This window comes from Hippoglossus stenolepis, chromosome 13, assembly GCF_022539355.2.
Source record: "Hippoglossus stenolepis isolate QCI-W04-F060 chromosome 13, HSTE1.2, whole genome shotgun sequence".
Lineage (NCBI taxonomy): Eukaryota > Metazoa > Chordata > Actinopteri > Pleuronectiformes > Pleuronectidae > Hippoglossus > Hippoglossus stenolepis.
In genome coordinates, this window is record NC_061495.1 from 8,881,449 (window position 1) to 8,898,277 (window position 16,829).

At 42.8% G+C, this 16,829-nt stretch overlaps 1 protein-coding gene across 6 annotated transcripts in view; it reads right to left on the minus strand.

Moving 5' to 3' along the window:
* Positions 1-16,829, minus strand: part of epha3 (eph receptor A3) — a 100,802-nt gene that overhangs the window by 9,894 nt on the left and 74,079 nt on the right. For all 6 annotated transcript variants that reach the window (XM_035173689.2, XM_035173693.2, XM_035173691.2 and 3 more), the window contains 6 exons: positions 15,634-15,819; positions 12,542-12,603; positions 9,309-9,518; positions 7,381-7,530; positions 6,267-6,460; positions 246-401 (listed from right to left, as the gene is read on the minus strand). In XM_035173689.2, coding sequence (XP_035029580.1) covers positions 246-401; positions 6,267-6,460; positions 7,381-7,530; positions 9,309-9,518; positions 12,542-12,603; positions 15,634-15,819 — 958 coding nt within the window. The remainder of the gene's footprint in view (positions 1-245; positions 402-6,266; positions 6,461-7,380; positions 7,531-9,308; positions 9,519-12,541; positions 12,604-15,633; positions 15,820-16,829) is intronic.

The following is a 16,829-nucleotide window of genomic DNA, read 5'->3' on the forward strand; positions in this document are numbered from 1 at the left end:
ATTATGAGTTACCGTGAGTCTCATCTGGACACTTTTAGTAATGGCTCTATAGCTTTCTTTTTACTTTCGGAGGAAAAAAGAGGATGTGTGTGTGCGTGTGCGTGTGCGTGTGCGTGTGTTCTTTACCAAGAGCCTCTTCAAATTCTGGGGCCTTGCTACTGGTACTGGGGCCCTGTAAACACTAGGTGACATGAATGGGCAGAGAAGCCTGTGTGTGTGTCTGTCGGCGTGTGTTGTTGCCTTACTCTGTGGAAGTCTTGGCCAGGGTGTCGCAGGAGCTGTAGCTGACCCCAGAGAAGGCCTCCTTGCAGGGTAAGGTCCTCATTCCGTCCATCCATTCGCTCATCGTCCCCATCGAGGGAACCTCTGAACTACTCCTGTCCAGCAACAAGTTGGCCGGCCTGAGGCGAGACAAAGGAAGGACGAAGATAAATGAGTTGTCAAAGACACATTTCTCCGAGTAATGACCTGTAACACTGACAATGGAGATCATAGCATAGTTTCAGGAACATAAGGCTATTAGCACTATGCGGATCACCAGCTGAGAGTCTAATCTTATTGCTGCTGCAGCTAAAATTTCAGGCAAACACAACTTGGGGAGAGGATTCTTTGAATTAAGAGTATGTACAGTTTGCAAAGTGTTGATATTTAGTGACCTTGCACTGATTTGGTCCCATAAACACACACAACATCAGGACAAAAGAGAATAAAACTTCTACAGCCTCCAGGTGGACAGCAGGATGGAAACAGGGTTTATGAAAGACTAGCGACTCCACCAGCAGCAGGATTATTTACAAGAAGCACTGCAGAACAAGGGGGTGTACAGAACATTGTCAGTAAACAGATTGCCTCACTGCAAGGCGTGCTTTGATAAGACTATTTGTCATAGTGTGACTGAAGTGGTTACCAGGTTGAAGTTTCACCTCTGCATTGCAATTAAAAATCTATATATACGATGTGACTTCATAATTTCTGCATAATTACTTACACACAATACACGTGTATTTTAATGAAGAGTTTATGTATCATACGCACACACACGCACGCACGCACGCACACGCACACACAAACGTTTCTGTTGCATACAGTAAACCTGCACAATGCCTTTGGGCTTTAAGCACAGGGGGAATCAACCCACCACACAAAACGTCAATAATATTTTAAACATATTCAAGAAGAACATTACCAACAAAAGCTGCATCGTTTTCCGTCTAATTTCATTACAGTACCATGCGGCAAAATGCAATATTAGATTTGATTAGACTTGATGGTTTCAATTGGATCAAATCAAATTAAATGCACTGCGTTGGGCTTCAGAGTGCTCAGTCAACAGCAGCGGGTGAAGGAAAGGCTGCAGGCGCAGTTCTGACTGGCGCTGACTGATGTTTGCCAAGGATTGGGGGAAGGACGCGAGAGGAAGAAAGACTCATGCACGCAGAGAGGGATATTAGAGCGCTGGAGAGTGGTGGAGAAGCTGGAGACGGCACCGAGCTGTCTCAGGACCGAGGCTGTGTTTTATACAAATAATACTGGTTGTGCTGTTGTGAAACCTGCCCACATGGAGGCAGGGAATAGAAATCTAGGTCAAAGCACATTGGGTCAAACTCAAAACACAATCATCAAACAAACAATAATGATTCGAACACTTTGTGTGTTTATGGCCAAAATTGTGTGTTGCCTTTAAAACTGGGTTGGAAAGGCACAATTTGTTTTTTATAAGGCACCAATCTTGCAGATTGGACAAAGGCACCTGCGTTAGGACACACATACACACATTCACATATGCAATCACACACATGCACACAAGGGAAATGGCGCTTTGTGAACAAGGCAGGACCGGACAGGGCAGAGAACAGGGTAGTTTTCCTTTGGGGAACACTATTCATAGTCTTGTAAATAAATTAATTAGAATACCAGGAAGTCCACCTACGCCTGTTTGATCTGGATTGGCAGGGAGGTCTGGAGCCAGTGTGTGTGTGTGTGTGTGTGTGTGTGTGTGTGTGTGTGTGTGTGTGTGTGTGTGTGTGTGTGTGTGTGTGTGTGTGTGTGTGTGTGTGTGTGAGAAAATCTGAAAAGTATTACCCAGGCTTAGGATATCCTCAGGGAATTTGGTATTTGGCATTTTTATTTTATTCTATTTTATTTTATGAAGTACTCTTTGGGATGTGTAAGTGTAGTAGAATTCAACAAAATGTATGCATTTGTATTTATTCAAATCAAATAGGCTAAATGCATATAAGCATCTTCTTATTGTAACCCTCATTTTAAAACTGTTCATCTTATTTCACATGTGGAGTAAGATTGGAGATCGGATGTCCTATGTTGGACTTGTGCACGACAATTACTCTCTTTTTGTGTGCTGATAAAATACAGTACAATATATTTTGATTAAAAACAGCAAAAAAAACTATCAAACCGATGTTACAATAGAAAATCATCAGGCTCCCATCAAGCAGCAATAGTCAGAAACACCACCACACTGAGCCAACAAAAAGTGAGATGACATCTCAAACAGAGGCAGGGAAAAGGGGAAAGATAAAAGGGGAGTGAGAAAAAAAGATGGTGGAGTGGGTGTTGTTAAAATTATTGAGTCTTTTCCTGCCAGATCAGAGGCCTGTCAAAATTCTGGGGCCCCCCAGGACCCCCTGGAGAGACTGGTTTGTAGAAAAAGCAGGGAATTGAGGGCTAGACGGTGGGGATGGTTTGCATGGTGGTGGTGGAGAGGGAGGGGGAGTGAGCAAATCTCACTGAAAGGGGAAAAAAACGTCTATTGTTGATCATATTTTGTATGTTATGTTTGTAAATGTAAAGAAAAGGACTGATTGGGAGGATTGTAACTGAGGGTTTACAGATATACATTTGGCACAAAATAAGTTTGGACTCAAATTCAGATATCCCCAAAAAGTCCTGAATATTAACTTCAGAGTTGTCACTGGATTATTGATCCTCTTCTCTTCTGTTCCCGTCTCTGATCTCTCCCCCGTCATCCTCTGCTTTCTTTACCCCTCTCCTCGTCTCCTCTGAGAGGTAAACTGCAAATGACCTTGTTTCCCCTCCCCTATCATTTTCTTTTGTCTCCTTTGTTGTTACATTTTCGGCAACATCTCTCGGCAGCTCAAGAGACAAGAAGATTGGAGAGGAAACAGAGGGATGTGATGAAGGGGAAAATAAAGAGCAGAGAAAGCATCTGTCTGACGGCGTAGCGGGGGGGGGGGGTTTCAAAACCCTCATGGACCTAACACCATAAAGCATCGCAGCAAACAACTGCTCGAACACGGGGAAGTATAAATACGCCGGAAAAAGAAAAAAGTCTACCCCCCTTCTCGTTTTCATTTCCCTTCCCTTCTTTTGCTCAATCTTTCATTTGTTTGACCTCTAAATAACCAGGCCTGTGTAGTCTCTTGTTTTTAAAGCTCTCGAGGGAGGAGTAGAGGTGGATGAGGAGCCGAGCACGAGCAGATTCATGTTGGTAGGACAGTGTGGGAGGAATTCAATTCGCACTGTGTTACCAGCACAATTTCCCAGGGCGCCCCTGCACGGGAGAGGTTAGCCCGAAACACCCGAGCCAACGTCGGGCCTTTTAATTGAAAATCTGATACCAGGCCATTAGGTATCTTCTGCCTCTGCTGGATGTGATGAATATGATGTAGTTTTAATCAATACTACTCAGGTGGTCTGAACCAAGCTATTAACCTAAATTTACTCAAGTGTGACATTTTGAATTTGATTCCACTCAACAATGCATGATTTTTTAATATGGAAGCTTGATTTACATGAGTTTCACTCTAGAGTTTCAATGCTGTTAGAGAGAGTTTTTAATTTTGTGTAAAATGAGCTTTAATTGAAAATGTTATACATGGATTATTGCTATTAAGCTGAATCAGGGTTTCTGCAGGATTCAACAAGTCCATTTTTAAGTTCTCTTTAGGACCGAAATGAAGGAAATGTAAGACCTATGTCAAGTATGAATGATATGGAGGAATTTAAGAGTCCCACAATTACTTCGGTGAAGTAGCCAAGTAGCAAATAACCCTTGAAACGCAAAGTTATCTACAGTTAGAGACAATAGATATCTATATCATTTCCCACAGCTAAGCCAAGTGTACTGTGAACTCTCACCAGGGTGTTTGTAGCCTCAGGTATTAGTTCCATGTTTATCTGGAGTTTTATTACAACATGCTGCTATCTGGATCATTGAGAAACAACAAAAACATACAGAGACATCGAAAACTATGCATACCACCAAAATATTTCTCTTAAAAATTAACATAATTAAGAGTTACTTAAACATATTTAAAACATATGGAAATAGACATTTTTAGAGTTTTTAAGACTCTGCAGAAACCCTGTAATTAAACTCAAAGGTATTGATCTTCAATACTTGGCATCAACCTTGCGTCTCATTCCCAGGTTTCCTATACCTCCCCATGTCACCCTGTTCCGTGCCTTTTTTATATCCTCATAGCTTTGCATGATTATCTGTGTTCTTTAGTACCCTTAGCTGGTTTACTCTCACCAATTAAAACCTCCTTTTCCCATTTTTTCTATTCCAAGTTCCAACCTTACTCCACAGGCCAAGATATACACCAACACAGATCTCAGCCCAGTTCCATGTGCAGCCATGGCCCACGGCCCCAATCCCTTATTTCTTTGTCTCAAGCCCTTTACCAGGAAACTGGTTAGCTCTTATTTCAGCCTCAACCTCATTTCCAACCCGACCCTAACTGCTGAACATGAACTGAAGACCTTCTTTACTGGAAAAAAGTGTGTCTTTTGACATTACAATGAAGAGATATACTATAAGATTTGTTGTTACACATTCAGGCTTTTGATTATTCCTTTTACCTGCCTGGATAAAATGCTAATTATGTAAAAAACAACCAAACCTACTCTATGTGTGGCAGTGCAATATGAACCCCTGCACATTAATGTAAACTTACATGTATTTATAATGTGTAATAGTTGTATTTAAGCACCGTGGTTGCAGTAATACGTTGTTAAACATGAAGGAAGACACATCCTCACCTTGAAAACAGGATAACCTGTGATCTCATATGTTTTAGACAGCCTGTAAAGTCAATGGTATTGGCAGTGGCCTCTAACCCTGACTTGACTCCCGTTGGCCCTATAATTAGTCTCTGAAGGCCAACCTCTGCACATGGACTCAAGTCCCTCTTCATCCACACAGGGACACTAAACTCTGACCAGGTCCCACCCCTAAACTCTCCAGATGCTCTCCTCCGGTCTCAGGCTTTGGTCTAGAGGCTTTTGCAGAGGAGGGGGTTTGGTCCACCCGCCAGCCTGAGACAAACGAGGTGTGTGGAGCTGAGTGCAGCTGCTCCCGCTGTGCAACTGCCGCTGCCACACACACACACACACGCAGATACACACATACACACACACACCGTTCTCATAAATCACGAGAGCCGCCTCTGTCGACCAGCCTGTGCTCGCTCAGTGTTAAAAGGCAATCAGGAAAATTACATGCAAACTCCAAGGGACCTATTTTCACTTTCTTAAGAAATCATTAGTCAATGTTATGAGCTTTGACGTCTCCATAATACCACGGTCGTCTGCTCAGACCCAACGCTTGTCCCCCGCCCTGCTCAAAAGTGACAACTGTACATGGGCTGCCCTGGTTCCCCGCGGCCCCCTGGGAGAGAATAGTTGTCCCAACAAAGGACAGAAGTGCCAAGGCAGCGAGTGGGGGTAATAAAGGAGGGGAAAAGTAGGGAGGAATATGTCATTGGACTGCTGAAGAAATATTCATGGGAATGGTTTAAGGTAATGGGGAGGAGGGGCGGTGATGAGTGGAGCTAATTTTCACCTTGCAACGAGAGGAAGCGAGGAGGCAATGTTTAATGTCGAGTTCCTGCACCGCCTCGTTCCCAAAGCAAACAGGAGTTCACCAAGCGAGAAAGACACGTAAATCTAATATCCTCTCTCCGTAAGCCTTTGTCTTCTTATTGGCTATTACACTAATAATGGGGAATTGAGCTCCATTCCTGAAAATTAAAACTGCAACAGTCATTAGTATCCCCATGCATTATGAGGACAGAGCAGGAAGTGCCATGACCTGCAGTAACCCATAGCACAGTGTGTGAAATGTATAATGCAAACCATCTCTAGTGTTTAAATTCCTGGATCCAGGTGATGGAACCCGAGCAGAAAAGGAAAGCCAGAATAACAGTATTGGTGGTTGTATCGTTTGTGCGATCACCGGAAGGCACAAGACATAAATGTCACTCAAAGTATTCAAGGTTTACCTGGACGTGGTGTTGGCCGTGATTTTGAGGCTACCAGGGTTGCGGATGAGTTTATCCAGGATGCTGACTATCTGTTCAAACTTCGGCCGGTTGTTCCTCTCCTTCTGCCAGCAGTCCAACATCAGCTGGTAGAGAGTGGCGGGACAGTCCATGGGCGGGGGGAGGCGGTAACCCTCATCCACAGCTTTTATTACCTTGATGTATCAAGGAAAACACAAGATGGGAGAAATGATGGATGAGATTAATTAAGATCAAAAATGGTATCTATGGCTCTTTTATAGTAATCACTACTTTTATAATCAGGTTTTTACATATAAAGAAACATTTACTGCAAATGTTCTACGTATCATTTTGCTCTTAGTGGTGCTAGGAGTGTTGTGTAGACACACAGACATAGTTTACACTTCATCCTCCTCAACCGCCCATCCAAACACCTCAGCCTTACTGGTACAGCTCTTCTGAGTGTCTAGCACCCTACTTGGTCTGTGAGACTGCATTCCTTTCTTCTCTCTTCAGCCTAATTTGTGCTTACTTGCCAGATATCACATCATTTCCTCTTTTGTGCCCCATTGTGCAGCATCATTTCAGCTACTCCCAAACCTTGAAACAGTTCTATAACTTAGCGTGTGAGGTGCATCAAAGGCAACATGGATTGAGCTGGGGGGCAAGACACAGATATCTGTATTGAGGGAGCATAATGATTTACAAGTAACTCCTAGACAGAGATGCAGAGACTGTTGGTAAAGACGAGGCATTCTGCAGGAAACCAAGGATAAACCTGCACAAGGGAAAATAAATGCCAAAGCAGCGCTCCTGCAGGAAACAGGCTGGTGCCAAAACTGTTCTGTTTGCAGTTCTTCTTCTTTTCCTTTTTCCTAGTGATGTCTCATCTTGCAATGACAGCCTTACATTTTCTCAGCAGCAGTAACTACCATTTAGAGGCCTGCACTAAGTCACTCGTGTGTGTGAGTAAAGGGAAGAGATTGTGTTGACGTCACTGTTGCTGTGCGGAATGACCAAATCGTCAAGCACAACTGCAGCTTTAAGTCCATTTACACAACTCTGTACATGAACTAAACATCTAATGTAAACGTTATAACTCAGAAGTACTTACATCCTGATTGGACATCTCCCAGTACGGTCGCTCCCCGTATGACATCACTTCCCAGAGAACGATGCCATAACTCCAAGCATCACTGGCCGATGTAAACTTCCTGTAGGCGATGGCCTCTGGTGCCGTCCACCGAATAGGGATCTTACCTCCCTGACAGAGGGAGAGAAGGAAAACAATAATCAGTCATACAGTTCTTCAGTTTATCAGATATGGAATAAATCAATAAACCTGAGCAGCTCAGTCTTGCTACCTGATATTATCATGTATATTAGTGGGTTTTTCAGGTTTACATTAATACATGAAATCCATGAAAGACGACCAGACCTACTGATCACAGAGGAATATCTTGAAAAAGACGATCAGCACAGAGATATGTTAAAATGTGGTATTCATGGGTTGATTTGAATATTACATATGTATTGCAAGTTAAGACAATATGTTCCTCATATTGGATATAGCTGCATTCCAGTGAAATGGAATATAAAGACACATGTTTCTGTCACATGCACATCTGTTAACCCATATGGGCTCTGTGGTTTGGACTGAGCATGGCAATCTCAAACTCACGTTATTATGAGGATATGCAGTGAAATTTGAATATATATATGGGATTTTAAAATTGTACATGAATGAACACACCTTACATTGGACATAACTGCACACAAATGAACTTGAACTATAATGTCTGCCTCAAAAAAAGGTAAGAAATAATGAAAGGTATTTCACTGAGGGCTGGATGTGAATCTGTCAGCATGTGTGGACTGTAACATGTAACTGTAACATGTCAGAGTTTATTATTCTGTCTTATGATTCTAGATCATTTATTTCTGGGAGAGAGGCAAATGGTGCACTGACTGTTTATTTGACAAGCAATTCCCAGCATTATACTGTTTAAAGGGGCTGCACGCATGGGCTAGACCACAGGGTCCAGGGATGGAAATGACCACACACACACACACACACACACACACACAAACAAGCTGTGTTTCATTTTGTGACATGAGCATCAAGAAGTAAAACAAATTTAAAAACAATAGGTTTTTTACATATTTCCATTACAATACCTTATTGCTGCGCCTTTCCAAGATATTATCCGTTTTTCAAAAAAGCGAATTATCCCACATTACTAGCTGATCGTCGTTGGGGTGTTTGTGTTAAGATGTTTTTTTTCTTGCTGTTTCTGCAGAGCAATAATATACAGTTTGGAATAGAAGCACTGCTGCTAATGTTGAGTGGGCGGACAGGTCAAGAAAGCATTTGACCGCACAAACACAAAACGTCTTATCAACGCGATGCATTCCTTCGTGGCACATGGTGCTTGGAGTGCTGCTCTCCACGGCCTCCCTGTTGGTGCATGTTGTCATTTCTGTGCAGTGGTCCAGAGAGGGCGAACTTTGTGGATTTATGTTGGTTTTATCGCAATAAACTTTTATTTCTCTTTCCCATGGCAGAAGGGACCCGGTGAGTGTGCTTGGATTAATCCGGTATACAATAGAGCATAACAGTGACCGCCCCCGTTCAGAGCGACTCTGGTTCCTGAAGTAGATTTCCCATTAATTTTCTCCATTCACATTTCAGAAAATCCCTATAAAAAGAGTTTAAAGCCTGGAACCAGGCCGACCAGCTACGAGGTAAATCGTGACCTTAAAACGTTTGGAGTGAAAGAACTACACATCCCATAAACCATTGCAAAATATCCCTTTCCAGTTACTTCCAGCGCACTTCTTCTTCGTTGTATTTATTGATTGTGTTAAGCTTGATTGTGAGAAAACAATTTAGTCTGTTTTGAAAACGGGGACAAAAGAATCCTGTACCCCTTTATATAATAATCACATTTTAAGTAACTTATTCCTGAAAAACCTGTTTCCCAGTACAGTGCCCAACATGCTGTTATTTATGTCTTCCTTTGTGTTGATGCTCCAGCTCACCCTGGTGGTGTACGCAGCCTCCGGGTCGTCCTCCAGCACCCGGGACAGGCCGAAGTCGGACACCTTACACACCAGGTTGCTGTTGACCAGGATGTTTCGCGCTGCCAGGTCTCGGTGAACGTAGCCCATGTCCGACAGGTACTTCATACCCGAGGCGATGCCACGCAGCATGCCGACCAACTGGATCCCTGTAAACTGGGCATCGTGTTTCTACAGGAATGAGAGGAAGGGAGGAAGAAAGGAATGCACTGTTAATGCCAGACTTTTATTGTGTACATGGTAAAGAACACAACGGGAGTCTGACCTTACTGAGTATTTGCATAACGTGAAGCATTTCATTACCATCCGGAGCATTTTCATTAACCTTTAGAAACAACCTTTGACATTCTGTACCTCATCTGCAGCTCGACTGTGAAATCCCAAAGCCAGGGACACAGTAATGAATGGAAATTAGGATCAGACCAATACAAATCTTTTTTTTTATCGCCACAGTTTCTGCCATCCACTACTCATATGACACTCTGTTATTTCATATTTATTGTATAAGGGCCTAGCCATATGGTCAAAATTTATATCAAGATAAAATCTTCATATCACTCGATATTGATAATTATCACATTAAAGACAGATTTTTTGCTCCTGAGTGAAGGTTGTGGTTTTCATACTCTTCTTTATGGACAGAGAATAATAAACATTTTACAACTGTCTGAGGTCAATCACTTAAACCTCCTCACTGTCCTTGCAAAATGTAAAAAAATGTATTGAAATATATTAGACTTTTGTTTAACAGCTATTGATGAGGAGTACAGCATATTGTGATAGTTAGAGATGTTGTTTTATTGCTCAGGATTTATGTGACATGTCGTTGAATTCAGCAAAAGTATCCCTGAATTCTCATCTCTATGATATAAGGTTTAAGAAACCCAGAGTTTAAATATAGTTTTTCACGACTGCAAACAGTTAAATTTCAAAGGTATAAAGCGATGTTTCATCTTTCTATACGACACTAAATCAAATTTGTGAGAAATCCGTTTCTAGGTTGTTCAAAGTGGTAAAATTCAACATTCATTAACAAAATTGGACCAGATATAAACCTAAAACACTTTTCTCCCCGTGTGCGTTGGCGAGCAGGAGTGTTTACACTGGATTATACTGCCAAGTGTTTACGAGGAAGCCTGTATGTTCTATGATGCACTGCTGATGTCTGGATGTCGATGCCAGTTTCCGCTCTAGGTTCACACCAGACAAATAGCATGTGGATGAGTGTTTTGTCTGGAAGGCTATTCACATTTGCATTTACTGCCGTCCACGTGCCACGTCATTTGTGAGATGAGCGTGAGTTGAGTGTGTTTTCCCTTGAAAACCAGCCGGGTCCACCTCCCATCCCATTCCGTCCAGGGCAATTAGTGGCCAGACCACCTGGCTTAGTCACTACAAAGCTCTGCAGATTCGGAACATGGACATAAGCCGCGGGGCATATGCTATGAATTTGCGTGAGTGTGTTTGCACACATTTTCAGTGATAAAGTGCAGGCCTCTGGGAGCATGTCAAGAATCAACGGCTACTCCTCCGTTGATTCTTGGATGCTGTGAATGCACATGTGGAAAGAAAAGGGCTAAAACGGGCCTCGGTACAGGAGCTTTCATGCCAGTGCTTTGACTTGCCTCTTGTCTTTTTAGTTAATTTCAATGAACCAGGTCTATTCCTGTTTAAGAGACAGAGGCATGGCAAGAATCAAATTTCACTCATGGCCGAGAGAGAAGCAGGGAGAAAGATCATAAAACCTGAGCAAATGATAAGCCCTGAACGGAGAGTGGAGCTGAAACAGTCACAATCAGCCAATCTCAAGAATATTATTTACTAAAACAAAGTTTAAAGTTTCATGAGAATGTTTTTCAGTATGAAACAGTCGGGGGTTTCAGGATTAAAGTCATGAAACTGCTTTTGGTCTGTATGAGACAATGCACATGCTTCAGTATTTTAAAACCCCACTTAACACATTTCAAGCCAAATCAGTCTTGTCCTATGGAAGCATTTTCTAACATGGAGAGTATGTCATGTATATTATACATGAGTTCTCTTTGTAATTTGGTCAGTGGTTCGCTGTTAAATGTTATGTTGTACTGTTTTGTCTGCTGCAGTTGCAAACTATACCTCCGACAATGCACAACTTTCCCCTTATGAAACCACATTTAAATTCACTAGATCACACATCTCACATTTATCTTTGGATCATAACTATCAGTCCCCTAAACATTTTTTAAAATCAAGATACAAGAGTCATTCTCTGAGAAATTAGTGAAAATGTATAAAATTGCCTCTAACAATGTTAAAGAAAGTAGAAAGAAAATCCTGAACTTTCCCCCTCAGGCAGATGCCCCATCAAAATATAATGGGTTTGCATCCTTCCACCACGTTTCATGATAATAAATCCTGTAAACTTTGCATAATCTTGTTACAAACAAACAAACAAACAAACAGGGGTGAAAACATAACCTTCTTGGTCAGTGTAGCCTGTATATCTAACTCTGGCTCAACTGTTGTGTTGTGCATGGCCCCTCTAAACTAAAACAATAAACTAAACTTTCACTAAGCATGATTTTTTTATTTCACTGACCGGGTCACATCTGTTAGTTAATAGAACCCAGAAAGATTTATCTGATGATGTTCAGACACAGCATTTAAACTTACAGCTATTTCATTTCTTACCCTGGTCAGACTCTTACACAATGTATTTTTTGGACTGTATTTTTCATGGTTCCATTCATAGACAGATCAGTCATATATAAAACCAAAGAGCAAAGATTTACTGCCCTGCTCTCTGGTGACGTTTCAACGCGACAATCGGGTACATGAATGTACCAGTGGCACAACTCCTGTTCCCTTCCAATCTGTGTGCGAGGGAGGGAGGGGGGCATATTAAGTATTTGCCCCCTGTGGCGAAGAAAATCCGCGGCTTGGCTTCCTGTGGAGTTCAACTTTGGTGAACCTTGATCCGCGATATTCGCCTGCATTTGCGTATGTGTGACCACTGCCTTTAGATTGTGCATTGGACAGGTTCATGACATTTTTTCCCCCTGCATTTAGGCGGCTCCCTGGTGTGAGGGCCCTAATCCTCAGCCGGCCGCCAAGTGTGTGTTCCCCATCCAGCTGCGTCTGGGTGCATGTCTCTACGATGCATGAAAACACACTTCTTCCTCAAGTGTAGAGTGTTTGTCCGTGTCATTACATACCCTCAAGAAGCTGTCCAGGGATCCGTTCTCCATGTATTCTGTGACGATCATCACGGGTTTACCTGTAACCGAGAAGATTTCCATTTATGGTCACATCAGATCAGCGGTACTCTTCACAGAATGAGGGCAACGACTTCTGTTTAATTCACTGCCGAACTAACGACCAAACCAAAGACTCTCGTGCTCAAATATCATACCACACTGAGATTTATCCACCGAAACGGGGAGTAACTAGGGAGGGCTGTAACTTGACTTAAAGCAGATATACAGTACTGTGCATGTACACGGGCTCTGATAGGGGCCAGGTTGAACTCTTAGCTGTCCATCACACACACACACACACACACAAACACACACACACACACACACACACACACACACACACACACACACACACACACAGCAAAATGAAATGATCCTAGTCATAGTTTTAGGGCCTCGGCAGGTCAGCTGTCAAAGTGTGACATCTTTATTTGTGTGGAAGACCCGGCTGTAAATCCACGCCACCTGCTATCATCTGTACCTGATCAGACGACGGCGGACTCACGGTTTACTACCGAGGGAAAGAAAGAGAAGAAAACTCTCTTCAAGAAACCTTTAAATCAGCCATTGTTAAAGGAAAAGCATCGGTGTCAGAACCTGTTTGTGTCCCAGCTGGCTTTGTTCTCCCTGCTGCACTGTTACTGTACCACCATATGCTGCATCTCCATTTGATTCTGATTAATGTGCCCTCCTCCTCCTCCCTTCTTTCCTTCTCAGCCGATCCTTTCTCTATCATCCCTACCTTTCTTTCCCCATCACCCCCTTTTTCACACATCTGGTGAAACAGACTTTTTTGAGGAGTAACATGGGCTGAGTGGAAAGCGTGATGGAATCGATTGTTAAGAGAAATAAATCAATTACTCTCTCTGGAAAATAAAATCTATTAACAATGATGGAAGTTAGACTCAGTATCTGTAATGCAGTCAATGCAGATCTAGTGACTGACTAGACTTACAGTGGAAAAAGTCCCTATGAATCAATCTGAGTTTGACAAAAAGTCCTATTAATGCCAGCAAATAGCTGAAAGTTAATGTTATATATATATTACTGCTGTAAAAAAGATGTCACTCTCCCAACTGTAGTATTTTACCACAGTAATAGATACAGTTTGGCTCTAATGGATTGCTCCATTTACCAGCGGACGGCTTTTATAGTTGAAGACGGGAACACACACACACACACACTCGGCCCTCCCTTCTGTCCTCTTCCCTTCTCTGTTCCCAACATTGGCAGAAAAGATACAGGGCCCCAAGCCCCATTTGTTCTGTGAATGCAACAATTCATGTGTGTATGCATGGCTGTGAGAGAAAGAGTGTGCATGTGTGTGTGCGTTTGTGTGTGTGTGTGTAACTACAAATATGCAGCCAGTGGATCAGCCAAAAGCAGCAGCAAGGTAAATGGGGTGTGAAAGTCTCAGGATTATTAAGAATTAACAGGAGCAGCTTAATAAATCACCGCACCACAGTGTGCGTGTGTGTGTGTGTGTGTGTGTGTGTGTGTGTGTGAGCGAATCAAATAGACCCCTAAAACTGTGCCCTGCACTCATACTGCTCCAACTCACGCACATGTATCCCTCTAAATGTAACACACACACACACACACACACACACACACACACACACACACACACACACACACACACACACACACACACACACACACACACACACACACACACACACACACACACACACACACACACACACACACGTAGACTAACACTGAATACCGAGCTTCTCCCATTAGTCTAAAAGCAGCAAATAAAGCCACAGTCGTGTTATTGCAGCGTTTCTCACAGGCTGGACATGGAAGAGTGGTATTAGCTCAATTAGACATTAGTTTCTAGGATGAGGGCTTACAGACATACAACCCCTTCACATTCTGGATGTTCTGTGTTCAAGGCTCAGACTGAATGGGCTTTCATTACAAAGCAAAATGCAAAATGTCGGCTAGAGATGACTCAGCTGATGAGTACTGGCTGCCTATTTCACTGTATTCAATTTCACCATTCATTAAAGAAAAAGTATCTAATACCCTCAAGAAAAAAAGAAATCTTGCCAAAAGAATTCCATAATTCGTTGATTAACTTTGCCCCTTGAGAATCAGCGATAACTTTCAGGTCTGTCAGTGATGACTCACTATGATGAATCCTAAGTATCAGTCTGCTTTGCCACACTCGGCTTTTAGCAAGTGAAACAGAGAGAAATCCTTAGTTTTTAAAAAATATATATGGTTGAAATATGCGTCTGTCTGTTTTCACCGCACTCTTTGAGATCCTATGTTAGTAATACTGTTTTCTGATTCAAAGAAGTCATGGCAATAAGTCACTGAATGCAAATTTCAGAGCCAGGAAGCAATTAAGGTACTGAGAAAAACACACGAGAGGAGAAAAAAAGAAGAATCAGATGAAAAAGGAGACAATATAGGAGGAAAAATCAAAGACAATAAAGTGAGAGGAAGTTCTCCAGGTATTTTATTCTACTCTTTAGAAAAACATGGCAGAGCTACTTAACAAACCCGGTGCCGCGGGGAGAGATAGAGGCCTGGCCCGTTCCTCAGCGACAAAGTTCAGACTCATTATTTCCCTTTTTCTGCAGTCACTTCTTTTTAAAGAGGCCTTCTGTGTGCTAATGATAGTCTTATAAAGAGGCCCAGAGGGGAGCCAGTCGCAGATATGGATTTATGGATTTATGCCCGCTTTGGACACAGGCTTTGATCAAAGCACATTGATCTGCGGAGATTTACACCATGGCAACTCAATAAAACTCCTGCGCTCATTCACAGAAGTGTCAGCCGCTTCGGAGCCATTTGTCAAAGACAATTGTAAATCCGGAATCGGTAGAAAAAAGTCTCTCTGGAGATGTTGAAACTGTGATGGAATGTGAATACAAATGATATCTCTATTCTTTTCTCTACTCTATTCTATTCTATTCCTAGGCTTGAGTTAAAACTTGTGATGCAAATTAATCTGAAGTATTTTAAAAATGTAAGCGACTTACAAAGTAGCTCCCCCCTAGTCGTCGTGTGTCGTGAGTCATGCGTGCACTTACTGCGAGTCACCACCCCCTCCAGCCTGATGATGTTGGGGTGGTCAAACTGCCCCATGATCGATGCCTCGGCGAGGAAGTCCCGTCTCTGCTTGTCCGTGTATCCTCCTTTGAGAGTCTTGATGGCCACACAGATCTCCTTCTTACTGGGCATCTTCAGGCGACCACTGCACACCTCGCCGAACTCACCTACAGATCATGAGTCAAACAGTGTGGACTGGTTAGATATAACGACAAGATTCCACCCGATTCCACCCAGTCCAAGTGTTCTGACGGTACACAGTGACCTTTTAACTTTCCTTCTATGTCCAATTTAAAAAAAGCAGTGTGACTTAACATCCACTCTGATCAATCTGGATTTGTTACCAGTGTGTGAGCATGTGTGTGTTTATTTCAACTCCTACTTGTGTGTGTGTGTGTGCCCTGTAAGCGCTGTTGGCAGACCGGCCACTTCAAAGCCAGCCAGCCATTCTGCAGCTGGTGACAGGGATTTGGCCGGACTGCAGGAGATGAGCGGAGTGTGTTTGCATTTTAGTGCGTGTATGCGTTTGTGTGTGTTACTCCATAGTGTAAATGCACATTGAGTGCGCTCATGCGTGGTGATGTCAGCGCTGAGACATGTGCAGATCTCTCTCCGTCACGTACAATCATTTCCCATAGCAGCTCTGGATCAGAGAGCACGGGTCAAATCTTGGACTTGAAGGAACGGCGTCTGGAAGAACTTATCCAGAATAATTACAGCCTGTCCAAACACCGAAAGCACGCCTGTCCCTTCCTGCTCCGCTCTGTTCTCCTGACCCTCAGCGCTGGACGGACGGATAAGGCCAGACCGACGCACCTTTTCTTTTTTCATATACGTGGTCACCCCGAGAAAGAAGATCCCGGCCTAACGAGGCTTGATTAGGGACACTCTCTCCTTTCCTGCTTTCTGGTGGAGGTAGATATCCCACTTTGATCTGAAAGTCTGACCCGTGTAAGAGCGTGGCGCATGTGTTCTGTCTTTTAACACAAATCACCGATTGGCAAGCAGATCAAAGTCTGGTTAGCATGTTTAATGAAGACAGATGGAGGCCGAGGCAGGGATGGAGAAAAAAAGAAGGTGAGTTGTATATTGTTCGTGTGCATGTATAGCTTTGTTAAAATCACATGTACAGGCAGAAGGCCTGTACTTGCATTGAAGATGATGGAGAAACTTTCCA